We start from the raw sequence: 21079 nt of genomic DNA, 5'->3' as shown, positions 1-21079 counted from the left end.
ATCGTGATCAAAACCCAATACTTGTTATATCCACGTCACTAGGACGAGAACAAAACCCTAAAATCGATTGGGGACATCCGATCCTGTCTGGGTAAAATTGTTTAGGGTTTAAACAAAGTTGGCTATAGGAAGTTACATGGTTTCAGTTGGTTCCAAATCATTGCCATTGAGGAGGCACAGGACTAGTGAAGAAGATAGCTTGATGGGTGAACGGGGAAAGTCTAGCAACAACAATCACAGTGATAGGAAAAAAGGAATGTTTAGGAAAGACCAGAGAGGTGGCCGTGGATTTGATGGAGATGGTAACAAGAGGAACCAATCCGGTGGTGCACCTGATGTAAAGCCAGCTTCAAAGAAACAATCTGAGTTTGAACATCAGAATCAGTTTGTCAGGTAACGGAAGATTTTTTTTTTTTTTTGAACCCCAAACATCAGAATCACAGTGCTCTGTAATTTTTGTAGTGGTAGTGAATTGTGGTTTGATATTTTTTTTTTTGCAGGAAAGAGATTGATCCAGAGACTTCAAAGTATTTCTCTGAGATTGCTAATCTCTTTGATAGTAACGAAGTTGATTTAGAGGAACGTTCAGTGATATGTGGAAATGCTCTTGAAGAAACAAGAGGGAGGGAGTATGAGATTTCAACTGATTATATCATAAGTCATGTCTTGCAAACTCTGCTTGAGGGATGTGAACTTGACCAGCTTTGCAGTTTTATTCGAAATTCTGCGGAGGTGTTTCCAGCTATTGCTATGGATAGATCTGGTTCTCATGTTGCAGAGTCGGCTCTCAAAGCCTTGGCTACACATCTTGAAAATCCAGATGCTTATTCTGTTATTGAGGAGGCTTTGAATTCTATAGGCCAGGTACTTTATTCAATCTTTTGCTGGTTGGTCTCCAGAATATTGCTTCTATTTATGGAAACTGATTATTGAACTATTTCCCTTGGTCAGGTGATTGTGGATAAACCACTTGATATGTTGTGCAACTGCTATAGTTCTCATGTTCTTCGAAGGCTTCTTTGTCTCTGCAAAGGAGTCTCTTTAGACTCCCCTGAGCTTTATGGCACAAAATCATCAAAAGCTCTGGCGAAACGTTTGAATTTGAAGACGTCTCAGTTAGATGAGAGTAATCTCGAAATCCCTCATCAAGGGTTTCCAGATGTTCTCAAGTACCTATTGTCTGGGCTATTGAGTTGTAGCAGAGAGGATATGAAGTATCTTCAAGTCGATCAGTATAGCAGTTTGGTCTTACAGGTAGGTTATATATATATATCCCTGTCTGATCATCTGTGTTATTTTCAAGCAACTTTTTTCGTATTGACTGTTATTTTTAATCTCGCTCCCTCCTGGTTCACGCTGATGCAATGATGCTAACTAATCTTCTCTTGACAGACGGCTCTCAGATTAATGGTGAAACTAGATGAGGAGTTGCATGAAATCATTCCGCTTATTCTGGGCTGCAACTCTTCGAATAAAAAAAAAGAAGGGTTTCACATAGATACCAAAGTTGCCAAAGAAATTTTAGAGTCAATGAAGGATAATTCATTCAGTCATCTGGTGGAGGTAATTAAGTGTAACCTTTTGCGGATTTGTTTATACCAAAATTCTGTTACTTGCAGAAAACAGCTGATTATGGACATATTGCCTGCGTTAGATGATGCAAAACATTATCTGTTGAATGGTTGCTAGTTATCTGTTCGATTCCATGTTTTAATTGGAGTGTTAAATTTCGTAGTTGCCTTTTTAAATGCGTTTGCATGCCATTTTCAGGTGATTTTGGAAGTGGCCCCTGAAAATTTGTATAACGAAATATTCAACAAAGTTTTCAAGAACTCTTTATTTGAGCTATCAGTTGATCGATGTGCAAATTTTGTTATTCAAGCATTGATCTCCCATGCAAAAGACCAAGAGCAGGTATCTTTATCCTACTCACACTTCATATTTTTTTCTGTATTTGTGTTGTTCCCTTGAAAGCTGTAAACTTACATTCAATTGATTTTGTTGACAAGATGGGTTTGATATGGGAAGAATTAGCTCCAAGAGTCAAGGATCTTCTTGAGCAAGGAAAGTCAGGTGTTGTGGCTTCTCTGATAGCGGCTAGCCAGAGGCTTCAATGTCATGAACATAAGGTTTCTATGTTTTCTACATTCAGATGAAATTTTATTTCTTCTCTACTTTCAAAATTTTGTCTTATGCAAATGTTTTTTTCTTTTTTAGTGTTGTGAGGCCCTTGTTGGTGCAGTATGCTCGACAAATGAATCCCGTATCTCCATTGTTCCACGGTTGCTGTTTCTTGATAGCTACTTTGGATACCAAGATAAGTCTACATGGGAGTGGGCACCTGGTGCAAAGATGCATGTCATGGGTTCTTTGATCCTTCAGGGGATTTTCAAGTTTTCTAGCGTATGTTTCCTTCTCTTGACGTGTTGACAAAAATAGTTTCAACTACCAAGTTTGTCTGTTCATGTGCATTGACAGTAATTCCAACTTTTTGTCAATCTCACAGGATCATATACAACCGTACATAACAAGCTTAACATCTATGAAAGCTGAGTATATCATTGAAACAGCAAAAGATTCCAGCGGAGCACGTGTCATCGAGGCCTTTCTTGCCTCAAATGCTGCTACGAAACAAAAACGCAGACTAATTATAAAGTATGCCTTGCTTCTTGATGTTATATGGAAATATATATATTTCAAAACCCGTAGAGTCCATACTCTAGCTTGTTTATATGATTAAATACCCAATACTGAAGCATAGGGAGAGTCAGAGTTGTCTTTCAATCTGTTTTTTCCTCTGTGTTTTTTTTTTTCATTTAGTTTCTTGGGCTACTTGTCAGTTTTTTTCAGGCAATTGTTCTTCACCTTGATGATGTTTCCTTTAACCCATGATTTCGTCGCAGGTTACGTGGACATTTTGGCGAGCTCTCATTACACACATCTGGTTCATTTACTGTTGAGAAGTGCTTCGATGCATGTAACTTGACACTTAGGGAAGCCATAGCAACTGAGCTGTTGGATGTGAGAGTTGATCTCTCGAAAGCAAAACAAGGGCCTTATCTGCTTAGGAAACTTGATATCGATGGGTAAGATATTATTCAGAAAACTTACCTTGCTTCGTTTGGCGTAAGTTGTAACACATCATGAAACTGGTACCACCAACATAAGAATTTACATTTCAGATGAAAAGAAAAGTAAAAGCCCTAAGAAAATTAGTCAAAAGGTTATCTGTAGCATTGATGCATGCATGTAATCTTCTGCATTTTTTAACTCATTCATTATTGATATGATGCGGAGTCATTTTGTTGTTGCAGTTATGCCAGTAGACCTGAGCAGTGGAAATCAAGACAAGAATCCAAGCAATCAACATATAACGAATTTTGTTCTGCATTTGGGTCCAACAAATCAAATTTTCCAAAGAACACCTTTGTCTCTGACGCATCAGAAGATGCATCTCAGGAATTAGAAGTAAAGAACACAAGGAAAGAGGTTGACCATCATCCTACTTCCGGGATTAAGCGTCACCGAGAAGAACATGCAAGGGATAAGGATGAACCTTTTGCAAGTGAAAAAAGGGCAAAACAGAGGAAGAATAAAACCAGTGAAGCAACAGATAAACCAAAACTAGCTGGCAGCAAAAGACCTTTCCTTTCTGGTGAGATGACTGGGAAGAATCGGCATTCAAATAAATTGAGAATTTAAAGGTTAGCCACTTGGTATGTCATTTAATCAAAGTTGCATTTTTCTCATCTCTGTGCCACATTATTTTCCATACCTAATTGTTGATGAGGATGCCTTTATAGTTGATGCCTTCATGGCTAGATCTAATAAAAACAGTTTTTTCATAGTACAATCCAAAAGAACTTATAGGTCTAAGTCTACTCTAGGAAACTGTTAACAGTAGGAAGCTTATAAGATGGTTTCTTATGTTTCAAACTTACAATTACATTACAGCATCCAGAAAAAAGTGAAAAAAAAATACACTATACTACCACACAAAAAAAGAAGGAAAGATCTACTAAGATAAAAGAAAATGATATCTATGGTTCTCTTGCTGTGGTATGCTGTTTCCTATTTCCTCCTACATCAGTTAGGGGATCGATCCTGGTACAAAAATACACTCTTGGTGTCAATCATACACACTCAGAGAGAGATGCGAAAACCAATTGGGATGCGTAAAGATTGAAAATTGATTGGTGTGGTTGTCTTTACTTGTTTTGTATAGGGCTGGAGCCAGACCTTGGGATTCTTCGGAAGCTATCTTTTTCACCTCTTACAGACTCTTCCTTGGTCCCCTTGTTTATCTGCAAATCTCTCACAGCTTTACTAGATGTGAAATCCATGGAAGTTGGTGCCATCTGACGACCCTCTACATTATTCTTGCTGCTAAACAAAGCTAAAAGTAATATAATCAGAGCTGCTGAGATCGTTGCCGATGTATGGAATCTCTTCATTGTGGATTTTCTTTTTGATCTGTTCTTTATCTTGGTGCTGTAGCTTGTTATGTTTCGGAGACGGCAATTGAGAAAACCTTTTGGTAGTGAGCTATGTCTGAGTTAAAGAGAAAGGAATAGGGATTGAAAGTCTTGTTGCTTTGTAGATTATATTATAGTTCCAAGAGACTTATTGGGATCTAAGCACGTGATCTAGTTTGACTGCTGTGCCTATAAACTTATATATTTCCCCAATTGTGTTCAGATGGTGAAGATATTTAATGGTTACTACTAGATCATTCACAACCTCACTGGTGCATACACATATGCATCCACATTGATTTACACATATTAGCCATGAAAATATGTGTGTTTAAGATGAGGATCATGTGATAGGTGCACGTGGTTACTGATGCTGTTTCTAATACTAGTATTAATTTAGTCCAACTTCATGAGAAGAAACGTTGCAGTTTAACAGCTCATGTCACTATGATAATCACCAACTTTTTTTATTTATTTTTAATTGCTACCTTTGAAGAGATGGAAGTTAAACAGTAACATAGGAGTTTCGTTTTAGCATACAAATACCGAATCAGTTAGCCTAAACAGTACAACATACCAAATGTGTTTTCTAGTTGGTTTCTTCAGGTTATTTTTAAACCACCGGCTTGCTAGTTCTCGTGTCTCGTATATAAGTAAGCTAATTGTAGTCCCATGGTTTGGCCTCTTGAAGAACTTCTAACTTCATGCATTGTCCCTTGTTTCCTAAGATCTGATAATGTGTCTTTTGTTATTGTAAACATAGTGGAGCTTTCTACAAACCTTGAATGTAATTAGAGAACAATATAGGACTCTTGGCCTGATCTGTGTAAGCTTTAAGTTTCAGTTTCCCGTGGAATAGATAAATGATTTACTTGAATTACAAAGAAAAGCTCTCAAACACAGCCAATAAAGAGCCGAGACCAATACACAGTTTGACATTTTGGCAATCTTACTTCAGCTAATAATAACAAATTAACAATCTTCAAGGATCAACAGAAGTAACAGCATTGGAGCTGCTGCTACTAGTGCTACTATTGCTACAAGCCACTCTCTTGTCTCTGCTTAGAAACCTCCTCAAGGACCTCAACCTTGTAGTCATTGGAGATTTTGGTTCTTCCTCCTCAACAATATACCTCACTGATGAAGACGATGATGATACATTTTGACTTCTAATGGAAGAATCATTGATATCCAGAACAACAGCTTCTTGGCTCTGAGAAGCAGCATTACCAGCACTGTCTTCTTGGGGCCCAACATTGGTGTTTCCGGTACTAACCTGATCTTGGCGACCCCATACCAAGACATTGGTGGGGAATTCCGGAGAAGAAGTTGAAATTTGAGACAAAGCATCATGGTTGTTATTATTGGTGCTACCAGCATGATCTGCATTGTCCGGAACATGTTCAACTCTCTTTGAGCTAGGTTGCTCAGGACCAAGAACGGTGTTTCTACAAATGGGACAAGTAGAGTGAGACTGAAACCACATATCAATACACTCAACATGGAAGCTGTGATTACACTTTGGAAGCAGCCTCGCTTTGTCTCCTTTGACAAGCTCAGACAAGCAAATAGAGCATTCCAAACCATCTTTGCAACTATCTTGTCTGAAAAAGACAATTGGTAAGGAACTGAGTTCAAAAGCGGAAAGTCCAGTGTTGGATTGAGCATCTTGGCCTGGTACAAAGATGAAACGGCGTCTTTGGCGGCGAGTGATTAGAGGCGGAGCAGTGGATGATGATTGGTCTTCTTCTTGTTCTTGCTCTTGTTGCTGCTGCTGTTGCTGTTGCTGGAGCTGATCTATTCTCCACCAGTAGAGTTTGGCGTAAAGATGGAGGATAAGGACGAAGAGAACCGCTATGAATAGAACAATGATAGCTGTGAGAATGATCTTGCTTGTGACCTCTTCTGTTGATAGATCACCAAACATAGAGCTATGAGCAGATCCATTATCGTCCATTGCTGTACGAAGGGGACAAGATCAGAACTTTATACTTAGGATATGAATTCCAACACAATCTGCTTTGATTATATGAAAGAAAATGATAATACAGAAGCAGAAAATGCAAGTTGAGCAGAGCAAAACATGGAATTGGATAAGGATATGAAATTAGGGTTTTTGTGAGAGAAGCACCAAAAAAAGGTAGAAAACTTTACCCTTTTAAAGGGTACCCAAATTGAAGGAGCTCAAGCTAAACAAAAACCCAGAAAGATTATGCAACAAAGGCTTAATTTTTTATTTTTTTCTGGAAAACAGAGCTCACAGAATCAAGACGAGAAGTGTTAATAAAGCGTGGAGCTGAGGGGGTTTACTTGTTTTTGGAAGAGGAGAGTGAGACAAAGGCAAAAACAAAGAAGAAAGGTTTGAAGAAGGGGACTGTGTAGGAGTTTCAATGTGAGTCGGCGGCAATGGAGGAAAAAAAGGCAAGGCAGTGTCGTGATAAGAAGCAAGGAGAAGAAGCAAGAATTGAGGGGAGATGAGTGAGTGGAGCCCAGTGATTTGAAATTGGAGTTGGGGAGCTACTCTGCTATAAATCTTTTTTCTTTCTTAATGCGTTAATTTGTAAATTTGTAACGGTTGCACCCCGCATACTGGGATTCGAACTTGGGCGCGCGCGTGCGCATGCTCGCAACCACTGAGCTACTGTGTTTTTCGTTGAAACTTACTGATTTAATTATATTTAACCTAAAACAACCGAGAATAACTTTCATTTTGGATAATATTGTCTTTTTATTATTGAAGTAGTTTTGAGAAATTGTTTTGATGAAAAGAAGATATGAGATTTTAGTCCGTTAATTCGTCGTCATCCTTCTCCATTACTCAGTTTTTTCCGGTAAGGCTCTTTCTCTCCATTAATTACACAAAAAAATAAAATACTAACTACATTCTTTTTTGTTTTTTTGTCTGAACTAAATTACTTAAAAGCACAGTAATAAATTTGTATTTGCTAAAGATAACTTGGTGACATATACTCTTTACTATTATGACCAATTCCAAAGTTGAATGTACTCTAAACCTTTGTTTTTTTTTCCCATTGTTTTCATTTCACACATGCAATGTTTGTTGACTTTGTTCTCATACCAATCACTGCATGCCTTTCTTTCGAGAGGCTTATCTCTTAAAATATACGCATTTGTTGTTTCATAGTACTGTTCTAGGAAACGGGTTTAGGGTTTTGGTTCTTTAACAGTAATGGTACTTTAAACCAAAAAAAGAAAAAAAAAAAAAAAGAGTAATGGGACTAGTAATTGCAATTCATCGAATATCTGGTTCAAATTTTAATAAAGTTACCTTAATGCAAAAAGAATTAGTATAAGAATATGGAGTACATTAATAGTCTAAAATGATGGTATGCACTGACTTACACATCTTTTAAGACTTTTTTCGTCTTTCCAAGAGATTGGTAACTCTCCACTATTTTTACTTTTGTTCTTTCAACCCTCAACTGTGTAACAAGAGAGGGAAGTAAAAGTGAGTCAGTGTTAATAATGGATGACAATATGTCATGCACTAGTTTTAAATAATTAGATGATTTAATCCAAATTATATTATTAAATTAATTAGTATATTGAGCAAATAAATACTAGCTTTTTATTGTTTCGATACCAAATGATGCGAAGAAAGAATTATCCTGGTCGAGGCCTAGGTTTAAGGATCTTGTCTTTTCATGAAGTGATAAACCTTAACTATATTTGCAAATTTCAGGCACTCATTAAATATATTTACAGACAAATATCGGATTTTTTTTAAAAGGTAGTATATGATAAACTAGTAGTACTTATTAACTAGTAGACTAGTACTAACTAATGGTATTAATTCGATTTTTTTAAAGTCAAATTCAAAAATATTTCATTCACATTATTAACTTGACTAGTATATCCGTAGTCAGCAACAAATGAACACATTAGCCAATCTTTGTGAAAAGTCCGATAAGAAAATGTGTTCTACCACCCAAAAACAAACATATTAGCCTGTTTTGAAAGCATTGTGGACATATTCGAATTCAAAACCTTTGGTATTACGAAAGCAGAAAAATTATTTATTTTAAAAAGCTTTCCAAGTCCTTATTGCGCAAGTGCTCATTACCCGAAAGGAATTCTGTAACTTTATTTTGTCTTGAAAGTTAAAAATATGGTTACTAGGCAAAATGATGAGAGTTAAATGATGATCTTCTTCACCCCTCCCTTAAATAACATATCCTCTCATCTTTAATCTTTCTCCCTAGATTCATATGGCTAACACCTTCTTATGTGATGATTAACTAGGTCAGTAATTTGTTGTTTATAACAATTCAAATCGGTTGAATTATTCTAATTAATGGACTAAAAAAATTGGTGTTATTTTTCTATTATCATATAGATGTATTTTTCTAGTTTCCTAAGATACGATTCACCCCAATTTCTTTTATTTTACATAATTAAACGTTTATATTCGATTTTTTAACTTAAAAATAAAGAAATTATTTTGTCTACTATAATTAGGATTGATTAGTTACAAATTACAATACATTTTAGTGGAATTTATGGTTGATCTTTGATGTATTCCATGGACTCACTGACGCAAATTTCAACTACGTAATTATTACGGTGACTACAATTTTCCCTTTTTAAGAACCTACAGTACTTGAATAAACATGTTTTAATATTTTCTCTATGGACTTTAGAATGAACATTTACAGGCTTTACTAAATGGACCATGGCTGATCAATTCCTGCAAATGGCAACATCAGAGTCTGATAACAGAAGAGGAAACGGGTCGGCCCGTGAATTGTTTATTGTATGAGCCGTATCAAATTGTGGCCCATATGAGTTCTAATGGAATGGGTCGAGTCACGAGTGTTATCAATGCCACGTTTATGTTTCGGATGTCAATTTGACACTCAAAAAGGGTCGGACCGGTCGTGTCTCTTATTTTTTGGCCCTTTCGATGATATCACTATATATGGGTATTTTTTTGCTTTGACTTTACTTAAGCTTAAACATCTCGTGATTTGTTTTTGGTATATCACCAACAACTAGTTGCCAAGTATATGGAATTTTGCAAACAGAATTTTTACCAAAACAATATTTGAATACATTTCTTTTTTGAATGGGATTAATGTTTAGGTGGGGTTTTGGTGCTAGGTTTTGTCGGGAGATTGAAAGGATTTTAATTTTCAGCTTTAATGTTTTGATGTAGGATTAGTTGCAAATCCAAATGTTAGGGTTTTTGTATTTGCAGACCAAAAAAAAGTAAAAATAAAGAGAACTTAGATTGACGGATTAATAAATCGTCGTAAAACAAAAGCCAACAACACATGTAAAAGATATCAGCTATTCAAACTTCAAAGTCATAACTTCTTAACTCACACACACACATAATGACATAACACATAAATATAGTATTTGTAAAAAGGTCAAGTGGTTAGATTTTGTTCTTTTTGCATGATCTTACCGGTCCAACTCAAAGCATTTACATATGTTATGTCTTTGTGAGGACGATCAATATAGAAGATAAGCTATCTCCATTTTTTTTTTGTACTTATATTGTAATACATTTATACATGTATTGATTTAAAAACCAATTTTATCTTATAAAGTCAAACGTTTTCTCTCCCTTGATTTATGAAAAATTCACGAGGAGAGCACAGATTTCGGGTCGTCATAAAATATAACATATGCTTATATATTCACACCTGTAGTACAAAAAATAGTGTTTATGTTATTATCGCTCGACTGTTATTTACTGTCGATTGTTTTTAAAATTTGCAAATGGTACGACAATCCTGAAGTTGTATTATATTATTATATACTTAATAGTTGTATCGGACCCCGAAAAGGAAAATAAAATAGGTGTATCCCTTTATTAGTAAAAGAGAAATACAACTATTTATTCGGACGAAAATGCCCCCGACATCATTTATTAGACAACAATTCATTAAGGTTAAATAAGATATTTAAAGCTAATGGGTCAAGTTTTATTTTTAAAATAATCCGAAATTATTAAATCGGATATTCTATCGGGTCAATTCTGGAGAAATAACCCGAGATTGAGAATTTTGGATCTGGATCAGAAAGATCCGCATCATTGACAAATGGGTCATCATATATTTTTTTTTTTGGGAAAATTTTTTAAACTGAACAAAATCTCAAAATTTCATCGAGAATTCAAGTTTTCTCCCTCATGAGTCACGACCCTTCACTGTACCAATAACGACATCAGTGAAAGTGATTGTCGGTGGTGACTCACCGGGAACGGTGATAATGTCGAAGGGAAAAATAAAAAACGATGTATTGTTTTTGTTTGTAACTTATAAAAAATTGTTCATTGCTGGATAATACATTAGAGTAAACAAAATTACTTCAAAATCATGACAAGATCAAGTGATGGGTTGATGTTCGATATTGTGATTTTTGCAGAAATCAGATCTTTAAATAAGAAGATAATAGCGATTTATTGTGTTTGGAGATTAAGGGAGAGTTTGGAGATCATCAAAGTAGTAGTTGAAGCTTATGTTGTGTGAAGCTTGGATTGTAAAACTCAATAAGAAAGGGAGAGATTGTTGATGTATTCTTAACTGAGTTTTACAACAAGATGAAAAGAAAAAGAAAAAGACATTTATGAAAGGCAAAGATGAAGATGAAGATGTTGATGCAGTCGCTGCATTAGTTCAGAGTACTACAAGAAGTAGTTCAGCGAATCAGATAAGATGGAGCTGAAATAAGGAAATCAGCTAAGGCGATTAATATTCAAACCATGAAATTTATGAAGACTAGAAGCTTGGAGAAGAGTCTAGAAGCATGAAGAGTTTCCTTTTTAGTAGAAAAGGAAACATGAAAAAGACTTTCCTATTCCATAAAAGAAAAGGAAATTTGCAAAGAGATTTGACAATTCCTATTAGGATTAGAATAGGAATTTAAGCTTGTATGGCCACGACCTATTGCGTATAAATAGGGAGCCTAAGCCTTTGTAGAGGTTAGTGATACACAGAGTTTTAAACCCTATTTTCCTACTGCAATTGCACAACAAAGAAGTAGTACTTAGGGGTCGAATCCCACGAAGACCAAGTTTTACTCTATGGTTCTATTGGTTCAATTTCAAGCTAAGACAATTCAAAGTTGGGTTTGTTTGGTAACAGTAACGCGATTAAAACGGTATAAAAAAAAGGCAATAAGCAAAACACTAGATCAGGGGTAATTCTCGGGAATTTCAGAGATAGCAACTAAACAACTATTCAGGGCATAGATTAAGTACCAGTCTAGAACTCAAACATAAATATAAACTGATCCACTGTCGTGGTATCAATAACTCTATCTGATCGATTCTGTGCGGAAACGCGGAGCACGTGCTCAGACATCCAGAGCACATGCTCGGCGGTCCATAAACCCTAAACTGTCGTTTGGGCCCAGAATCGCAGACAAGCATTAAAGAACATGAATGATAAGTTCACAAATCACCTACACATCAACTTTCGCAGGTCTAAGATAAATTGCCCACTAATGTCTTTTCTAGCAACCTATTACACTTTTGATGAATAGATAAACCTAGAATCATAGATTGGGTGATCAAATCAACCTAAGCATTAAGTCTAACAATAGTGAAGACAATCAATTATATAAAGCCCTATTTGTGTTCTGTTGCTAACCCATGAAACCCCTTTTGAAACCCCTAATCTAGCAAAGAAAACTACTCAGACATAGAGAAATGAATAGCCAACATAGATGAGAAATTCAATAGCATAAAAATATAAAAATCACAAGGGTTCAGAATCGCTTCTCTAACGTAGCCGCTCTTCCTCTTCCTCACAAAACGTCGCTCCCCCAAAAACCAAAAGAAAAAGGTAAGTATCTCACCCCTAAAACCCTAGGTTAAATAGCATACAAGTAGAGAAAAATAAGGAAAAATTCCAAATTCAAATCTCCCTATTAAAAAGCGATCTCCGCCTTCTTTCTCTCACAAAGGATCGCCTAAAATAAGGGGAATTAGGCAGGGAATCGGCGCCTAGATGCTTGCCACGTGTTGTCATGAAACCGTAGAGTTGGGAGCATGTGCTCGGAAATCGGGAGCATGTGCTCCTGGGTCTAAAATCAGCTTTTCTGCTCCAATTCAACTCCTTTCTGCTCCGATTGCTCCTGCTATTCCAATCCTTGCTTTTAGCTTCCTAGCCTCTTATTATAACCTGAAAAGGACTCAAACAACTACAAAACTATCAAATAAACGGGGTCAAAGTGAGTCAAAACCGTAACATATCAACTCCCCCGGACTTAGATCTTTGTTTGTCCTCAAACAAACTCAAACCAAGCGCCAAGAGAGTCAAGGTGGGAACTCGCAAAAATCTCAGAAACCGTGAGTAGACCATGACATGCAGACCACATGTGTTAGAACAAGCTATACCGATTCTCACCAAAAACTTCTCCAGCAAACATCTCCAAAACCAGAACCATAATTGGCAATCAAACCCAGAAAAAGATCACTTTCCAGACAAAGACTCTTTACATTCAATTAAAATTGGCGTGAGCTTCTCATTAAGGGCATTAAGCTAGTGAAATCGAGGCTTGGTAGACAAAAGGCTGTTTTAATGGTGGAGCTATAGAGTGTTTAGGGGTTACCATTACGTCGAAAGAGATGCAGGATATCGCACAAAAAGGTAAGGGAGAGTGGACTCATTGATGTCCACAACCTCTAATCACTCTCCTCTTCTTATCTTCTCAAACTCAGCCTCTCTTTTCTCCTCAGGGTACAACGCATGCTCGGGGGTGTGTAACACTAGCTCTGGTCCCATTCCATCATCCTTAAACGTTTTTTTTTTTTTTTTTTTAAACATATGAAGGATGATGGGGGATCTTCTTCAGATATTTCCCCTGGAGCATGCGGACCGTATCCTAGGCTCTCTCTCTGCTCAAAACAACTCGCGGACTCGGATGTATATAATTTCGGAACAGGTGCTCGCTGGGTTGGAGCACGTGCTCTGTCCGTCCGGCTCTTTCCTCTTTGGTTCTCCAGCAAGAGCGAGTTAGAGATTGTGTCAGTCCTGCTCTCCCCGACCGTTTTGCACATAGCTGCACAGAATGAGAAAACAAAAATACAAGTGCAAGTGGTTTGAAAGGAGGTTAGGCTCGGGGTGGGTACTAACTTAAAATGAGCTAGCTATTCAGGATCATCAAGATTGGTAAAATGAATAAGAAGTCCTGAATATGTGACACGTTCCCTATCCTAATGCCCAAAACAAGAAGAATTTAAATCCGGTTAGATTCCAATAAAGTAGAGTCTAAGTCTTTCCGGTGAAACCTTAATGGGATGAAGCTTTTCTGGCCAGGAGAAGGGTCCGAATGTGAAGAGGTATTAGCTCGTCTCTGTACTCTTAGTTCTGCAACAATGGTCACTAGGAAAAACGGTCAAACTCACAAATGGTTAAAAACATCACAGATTTCGGTCCTAATTCCCACAAGTTTTGGTTCGACTCACATGAAAACTGACTCAATAAAAAGAAAAATAAAGAAAACAAATGTCATAGGTGACCCTCCCCCGGACTTACTTCACACCGTCTCCGGTGTGAAAATAAGCCAAAGAGAGACCTAGACAAGAAGAAAAATAAAGATAACAATAAAAATGAAAATAAAATAAGGCGGATAGGACAATGATGGTGTGTGTAACCGCGATCAGGCGTCGGAATCGTCTGGGCTCTCGCTCTCCGAACGGGCAAGGCGGCGCCTCCGACGTGGTGGTCTCACCGGTGGGCTTGGGTCGGCGGCGGTGGTGGTGTGGTGGCAGCAACCGCGAGATAGTGCCGTCAGGAGCCTCCGCATCAAGCTGTTGTTCTTCTGCTGCGACTCGACCATCCATCTCCTGTACTCAGCGGTATCGGGCTCATCAGAGATCGGTGGGAGATCAAACTCACCCTGAGGATCGGATGATGTGAATGGTGGAATGCTGTCCTCGCGGTGGTGGGATGAGCTAGCAAAGTCCGCTGGTGGTGGATCAAACTGGGTAGGTGGAGGCGGAACATCTCCCAGAAGCAGTGGGGCGCGGGAGAAACGCAGATCATCCACCGTGGCTAGCTGCGTAAGCTCAGGAGCTGGGAGGCGAATGCTCCCCTGATTACCGTTAGGGCCACCGTACCGGTATGTGTAGAAGGGATTGGCTAACTGGATGACTCGGGAGTGGACCAGATGCTGTATGTCAATGCGCTCCCTCTGCTCTACACGAGAATACCTCGTCAGATCGATCCGCATGTGCTCAAAGAGATGAGTGAGAAGGCTGCCAATCCTCTCTGTATGGCCAGAAGTCTTGTGCTTAGCAGCACAGATCATCTCAGCGAAGTGCATAGCCATGTTGCACCGCACATCAGATGGAGCAGGTGCTCCAGGAAACATAGCATGTGCTTCGGGAGCCGCGGGTGTCAAAAAGCTGCACCCCAAGTACAACATCAGCAAGTGGTCGTGGTGGACTTTGTTCCCGATGTCGCGGTTGAAGACGAGGTTGCTGAAGACGCGGGAGGCGATCCTGACTGCGGGATGCCGGATGCTCGTCTAGCTGGCCCTGTTGGAGCGGTAGGGCCCCAAAGCTATCAAGCTCCAAAAGGTGGCTGCCTCTGGGAACTTCCTCGGGAAGCTCATGTTCTCGTCCTCGAGATAGAACCCGTAATGGAGGCCGAAGTCATGCAGGGGCAATTCGTAACGGCGCCCGCCGGCCTTAAAAGAGAATGTGGCACCGGCGATGGATTTCTTCTCGGGGTCAGCGTGTGTGAGTGTGGCGGAGGCGAGGCACTGCTGGACCAAGTCAGGGTATAAGTCTCCCTCCCAAGTGGTAAAGATCCCAACACGCGCTTGGCACAATATCTGGTAGACTTGGTAGTGCAAGCCAAGCATCTTGAGCGTGTCATCACAAAGAGTGCGGGTGGGCTCGATCTTTACGGACAGCAGCTTGTTGTATTGGTTGGCGTCCCTCTGATCCCAAACCGTGTCAGACTTGGCGGGTAACGAGTCATCGTTCATGTTGAACGGTTCTCCCTCGCACCGTGGCCACGGGAATGATTGTGAATCGTCGGTTGGTCTCTTTGTTGTGCTCTTTCTTCCCGAGGTAGAGCGTCTAGGGGCCATTTTGTACCTTGAGTGTGTGCCTAAATGGACTAGAGATTGAGGATTGTGGTGGATAATAAAGCAATCTAGTCTCAAAAATCACTGAAATCGGTCTATTTTTGAAAAAGTTAGCAATGGGAGAGAATGAGAGCTTCGACGGCGACGAGGAGAAGAAGAGAAGAAAGAAGGAAGAAGAAGGAGAAGAAAAGAGAGAAGGGTTTGCGATTTGGTGGGTTACCTGGGCCTGGGCCTGAAATTTATTAAACTTACCTGGCCCAATCGCTCTTCTCTTTTTCTTTGGTTCTCAGTTCGCCGAGCATGTGCTCGGGTTGCTCGCGTCCTGCGAGCATGTGCTCCGCGTCTTCTTCCAACATTCCTGAAACCGAAAAGAGAAGAAACAAATCCTAAAAAGAAAAAGAAAAACTCAGCAATATATACCTGGTGGGTTGCCTCCCACCCAGCGCTTGTCTTAAGTCATTAGCTTGACTCGAAAGCTCCTTAGGCAGTAGGAGGATCGCCTAGGGCGACGGTCTCACCCCTTGCATGCTCAAAGACAGCAAGATACGGCTTCAGCCTCTGTCCATTCACCATAAATTCTCCTCCTTTTGTGTCCAGCAACACAACAGCCCCGTATGGTCTAATCTCCTTGATGGTGAAGGGTCCGGACCATCGTGAACTTAGCTTTCCGGGAAACAGTTTCAGCCTAGAGTTGAACAACAAGACTTGATCATTAGGAGCAAAGGTCCTAGTGAGGATCCGCTTGTCATGGTAGGCTTTGGTACGCTCCTTGTAGAGTTTTGAGTTTTCATAGGCGAGGTGCCTAATCTCCTCTAGCTCATGCAGTTGCATCTTCCTCCTTTCATGGGCGCTCTTAGTGTCAAAGTTCAGCATTTTTACTGCCCAAGCAGCCTTGTACTCTAGCTCAACAGGAAGGTGACATGCCTTACCATAGACCAAGTGAAACGGTGTAGTCCCCAGGGGTGTTTTATAGGCGGTTCTATAAGCCCATAGAGCCTCATCTAGCTTCTGAGACCAATCCTTCCTTGTTGTGTTCACTGTTTTTTGCAAAATGCTCTTAATCTCCCGGTTAGAGATCTCAACTTGGCCGCTTGTTTGTGGGTGGTAGGGGGTGGCGACCTTGTGCCTCACTCCATTCTTCTTGAGAAGACTCTCAAAGACCTTGTTAATGAAATGCGATCCACCATCGCTAATGACTACCCGTGGGACACCAAACCGTGGGAAAATAACCGACTTGAACATCTTGAGCACGGTCTTTGCATCATTATTGGGGCTGGCCAAAGCTTCTACCCACTTGGACACGTAATCGACAACCACCAATATGTACTCATTGCCGAATGAGTTTGGGAAAGGTCCCATGAAGTCAATTCCCCAAACATCAAATACCTCAACCTCCAAGATGAAATTCTGAGGCATTTCATTCCTCCTGCTGATGTTCCCTTGTCTCTGACATGTGTCGCAAGTAGACACGAACCGCTGCGCATCTCTGAACATGGTAGGCCACCAATAACCCGCTTGAAGAGCTTTGGACACGGTTTTGAAAGTAGCAAAGTGTCCAGCATAGGGTGAGCTATGGCAATGAAACAAGACTCCAGGAACCTCCTCCTCAGTCACACACCTCCTGAAAACACCATCCGAGCAATGCCTATAGAGGTAAGGCTCATCCCAAAAATACCGCCTTATGTCTTTTAGGAACTTCTTCTTCTTGTTCCCCATAAACTCAGTAGGTTCTTTCTCTGCTGCTAGGTAGTTTGCATACTCTCCAAACCAAGGAAAACTCGGCTGTTTGTTGGTATCGATTGCCTTGCAAGGGGTTTTCGGAGCATGTGCTCCCAGGCGGAGCATGTGCTCGGCGGGATCAAAGATGTCGATCGAGTAAACATGTTCTTCAGGAAGGCTATCATCCAAGGGTAGCTCTTCTTCTATCCTCATTCTTGACAAGTGATCTGCAACTCCGTTCTCAATACCCTTCTTGTCTTTAATCTCCAAGTCAAACTCTTGAAGCAACAAAATCCAACGGAGTAGCCTTGGTTTTGCATCCTTCTTGGTCAGTAGATACCTCAATGCTGCATGATCAGTGTGAACAACCACTTTGGAACCAACAAGGTATGATCGGAACTTCTCAAAAGCAAACAAAACCGCTAAAAGTTCTTTCTCGGTTGTAGCGTACTTGCACTGAGCCTCATCCAAGGTGCGGCTGGCATAGTATATCACGTGCAGCTTCTTGTCTTTTCTCTGTCCCAGAACCGCTCCCACGACATAATCACTCGCATCAGTCATGACCTCAAAGGGAAGGTCCCAATCAGGCGGTTGCACAATCAGAGCGCTAACCAAAGCTCCTTTGATCGTGTGAAAGGCTCCCAAGCAAACAGAATCGAAATCAAACTTCACTTCCTTACACAACAGCTGGGTAAGTGGTCTTGCTATCTTGGAGAAATCCTTAATGAACCGTCTGTAGAAACCGGCGTGGCCAAGGAAACTGCGGATCCCTTTTACCAAATTAGGCGGTTGTAAACTCATCATCACCTCAACCTTGGCTTTGTCAACCTTAATCCCCTTTTCAGAAATCTTGTGTCCCAGCACTAACCCATCTCTGACCATGAAGTGGCATTTCTCCCAATTCAGCACCAGATGTTTGTCTTCACACCGCTGCAACACCCTGCACAAATTAGACAAACAAACGGAAAAGGAGCTCCCATAGACGGAGAAATCGTCCATGAAAACTTCCATTATATCCTCAATCAGGTCAGTGAAAATGGACATCATGCATCGTTGGAAGGTCGCTGGTGCATTGCACAAGCCAAATGGCATTCTGCGGTAAGCAAAGGTGCCGTAAGGACATGTGAATGTGGTCTTCTCTTGATCGTCGGGATGGATTGGGATCTGAAAGAAACCTGAATAGCCATCTAAGAAACAGTAGTAAGGATGGTTAGCCAATCTCTCAAGCATTTGATCAATAAACGACAAAGGAAAATGATCTTTACGGGTCGCAGCATTAAGTTTTCTATAGTCTATGCACATGCGATGTCCCGTAACTGTCCTAGTAGGAATCAACTCATCCTTATCATTCTTAACCACTGTAATTCCACCTTTCTTAGGGACTACATGAACTGGACTAATCCAGGAACTATCAGAAATAGAATAAATTACACCCGCATCTAGAAGTGTCATTATCTCTTTCTTAACAACATCCTTTAGATTCGGGTTCAACCTCCTCCGATGTTCTACCGAAGTCATTGATTCATCTTCTAGATGTATCCTATGCATGCAAAGATCTGGTGAGATTCCTGGGATGTCATCTAGTGAATACCCTAGAGCCTTTCTATACTTCCTAAGTTCACAAAGGAGCAAAGCGGTCTCTACATTGTTTATTTCAGAGTTCACTATCACGGGTTATGTAGAGTTAGGACCTAGGAACACGTACCTTAGCCCGGCTGGAAGTGGTTTTAGCTCTACCTTTGGAGCTCTTAACTCGCTCCAAGGACCGTCCGCTGACTTTACCGGAGCATGTGCTCCGGAATCCGGAGCAGGTGCTCCCTCGGCGGATTCCTCCCCTGATTGATTCTCATCGTCTAGGCTGGCGTAAGCTACCAGTTGCTGGAACCGTGTACCTGCATCCAAAATGCGTGTAAAACCATCAGCTTCCTCATTCAAGAATCCATACTTACCCTCTGCCTTTGTCAAGGTAACCTCCAACGGGTCGAGAGTGAGAACTTCATCGGTAACCTCATGTGCAACCTCTGAACCATCATCAACCACAAAAGTTTGACTATCTATCATAGGATTCTTGAGCAGCTTATTCATCTCAAACCTTGTGATCATATCCCCCAGCTGGAGATCGATCGCTCCCCCTTGCACATCTATAATCGCACCAGCTGTGCATAAAAATGATCTACCTAAGATCAGGGGGTCACGTGGTTCTTCTTCAAGTTCCAGAACCACAAAGTCTGCTGGTATAAGCGTGTCCCCTATCTGGACATGTAAATCCTCCAACACTCCTATGGGGCGCTTGGTGGATCTATCCGCGAATACTAACGAAATCCGTGTAGACTTGAACTTCGTGTATCCCAGCCTTTTAGCCACTGAATATGGCATAAAGTTCACACTGGAACCTAGATCACAGAGGGAGTTTGCAAAAATCGTTTTACCGATTCTCACGGATAAGATAAATCGCCCTGGATCATCTCTCTTCTTTAGCACTTTGTTTTGCAGCACATCACTGCACTCTCTTGAAACCATCATCACGTTCTCTTCCTCTGACACTCTCCCAGAAACTAACCCTTTCACATATCTCTTCAAAGCAGGTATCATCTGAACAGCATCAGCTAGGGGTAGTTTTACCGTCAATTCTCTCAACATCTCCTTGCACTTTGCATCCTCCAAATCCTTGCGAGATTTCTTAGGAGGAACAGGGTAAGGAACCCTAGGGGTGTACACGCGTGCAGGAGGTACCTCAGTAGGAACGGTCTGATCGGGAGTCGGGAGCACGTGCTCGCTGGGTGGGAGCACATGCTCGCCGGATGCTTCGGCTTCTTTTTGACTCAACGGAGGAGTCTCAGCAGCATGTTGAGGAATGTATTCTTCAGCAATACCCTTGCCCTTGTCAAGCCTAGCGGATGGTGCTTCTCTAGGGGGTAACTTCTTTTAGCTCAATCGCATTGACATACTCGTTCCGTGGGTTTGCTTCCCCTTTTCCGGGCAGAGTCCCAGGAGTTCTTTTCACGGCTTCAGCAGTCTGTGCAACCTGAACATCAAGCTTCTTCACATGTGACATTACTGCCTCATACTTCCCATTAAGGCCATTGTACATGGTATCGACCTTAGTGTTGATTTCCACTGAAGCTTTTTGTTGATTCACCAAGAGTTGTTGCATCATGTTTTTCAGCTCATCCTGAGAGCTGCTAGCAGATGAAGATCCCAACTGCTGGTTGGTGAAAGGCAGTGCTTGATGAGCGCTTGTATATGCCTGCTGGTTCCCCCATTGGAAACGGTTTTGAGTGGGCACAAACTGTTTGCCTTGGAAGTTGTTTGAGAAGGTTTTCTGATAACCCATCTGATTCTGAGCTCCTTGCTGCGGATACACCTGATCCTGAGGATTCTCCACGTTGGTGCTTCTATAGGACAAATTCGGATGGCTTCTGTAGTTCGGGTTGAAACCCCTGTTCTGCACAAAACCTTGCCCACTCACATAATTAACCTCCATCGTTTCATCCTCTCCATCACAAATCTCCTGAGCTAGCGGCATGTCTCCGGTCTCATCGACAAAATGGACAGTTTTCTGGCTCCCCTTCAGAAGAAGGTTCACCTTGGCTGTCAACTCGTCAATCTTTTGCGTATCGACACTACTGACCTTCACGGACCTGTCATACTCAGGAGCCTTGTTGCTGGAGCTTGCAGCTAGGTTCTCAATCAACTGATATGCTCCTTCCTTAGACTTTGTCATAAAATCCCCATTGCTGGCCGAGTTGAGAGCGTTTCTGTAGTCCCAGTTAACTCCATCATAGAAAATGCCCAGAATCTGTTCATCACTG

At 40.7% G+C, this 21079-nt stretch overlaps 3 protein-coding genes across 5 annotated transcripts; 1 reads left to right on the top strand and 2 right to left on the bottom strand.

Moving 5' to 3' along the window:
- Window positions 1–26: 26 nt before the first annotated feature.
- LOC104701913 (pumilio homolog 23) lies at window positions 27–4688 on the top strand. 2 transcript variants are annotated; one of them, XM_010417675.3, is made up of 11 exons: window positions 27–393; window positions 501–864; window positions 952–1254; window positions 1393–1563; window positions 1771–1914; window positions 2010–2129; window positions 2218–2403; window positions 2507–2655; window positions 2904–3086; window positions 3315–3704; window positions 4226–4688. In XM_010417675.3, the coding sequence occupies exons 1-10, from the start codon at window positions 137–139 to the stop codon at window positions 3700–3702; spliced, it is 2265 nt and encodes a 754-aa protein (XP_010415977.2). In that variant the 5' UTR covers window positions 27–136; the 3' UTR covers window positions 3703–3704; window positions 4226–4688. The 2 variants fall into 2 exon arrangements, with proteins under 2 accessions (XP_010415977.2, XP_019083306.2); XM_019227761.2 differs by having other exon boundaries at window positions 38–393; window positions 3315–3716.
- Window positions 3895–4454, bottom strand: LOC147941633 (uncharacterized). The gene is made up of 2 exons (XM_087456899.1): window positions 4213–4454; window positions 3895–4104 (listed from the first exon to the last, which is right to left on the bottom strand). The coding sequence occupies exons 1-2, from the start codon at window positions 4452–4454 to the stop codon at window positions 4041–4043; spliced, it is 306 nt and encodes a 101-aa protein (XP_087313025.1). The 3' UTR covers window positions 3895–4040.
- A 614-nt stretch (window positions 4689–5302) lies between the features above and the next one.
- Window positions 5303–7016, bottom strand: LOC104701912 (RING-H2 finger protein ATL3). 2 transcript variants are annotated; one of them, XM_010417672.3, is made up of 2 exons: window positions 6630–7016; window positions 5303–6434 (listed from the first exon to the last, which is right to left on the bottom strand). In XM_010417672.3, exon 2 carries the CDS (start codon window positions 6430–6432, stop codon window positions 5458–5460), a length of 975 nt encoding a protein of 324 aa, XP_010415974.1. In that variant the 5' UTR covers window positions 6433–6434; window positions 6630–7016; the 3' UTR covers window positions 5303–5457. The 2 variants fall into 2 exon arrangements, with proteins under 2 accessions (XP_010415974.1, XP_010415975.1); XM_010417673.3 differs by having other exon boundaries at window positions 6786–6988.
- Between the last annotated feature and the right edge of the window lie 14063 nt (window positions 7017–21079).

Source organism: Camelina sativa, chromosome 7, assembly GCF_030686135.1.
Source record: "Camelina sativa cultivar CO46 ecotype springtype chromosome 7, ASM3068613v1".
Taxonomy (NCBI): domain Eukaryota; kingdom Viridiplantae; phylum Streptophyta; class Magnoliopsida; order Brassicales; family Brassicaceae; genus Camelina; species Camelina sativa.
This window is presented reverse-complemented; position numbering and strand designations above follow the sequence as displayed.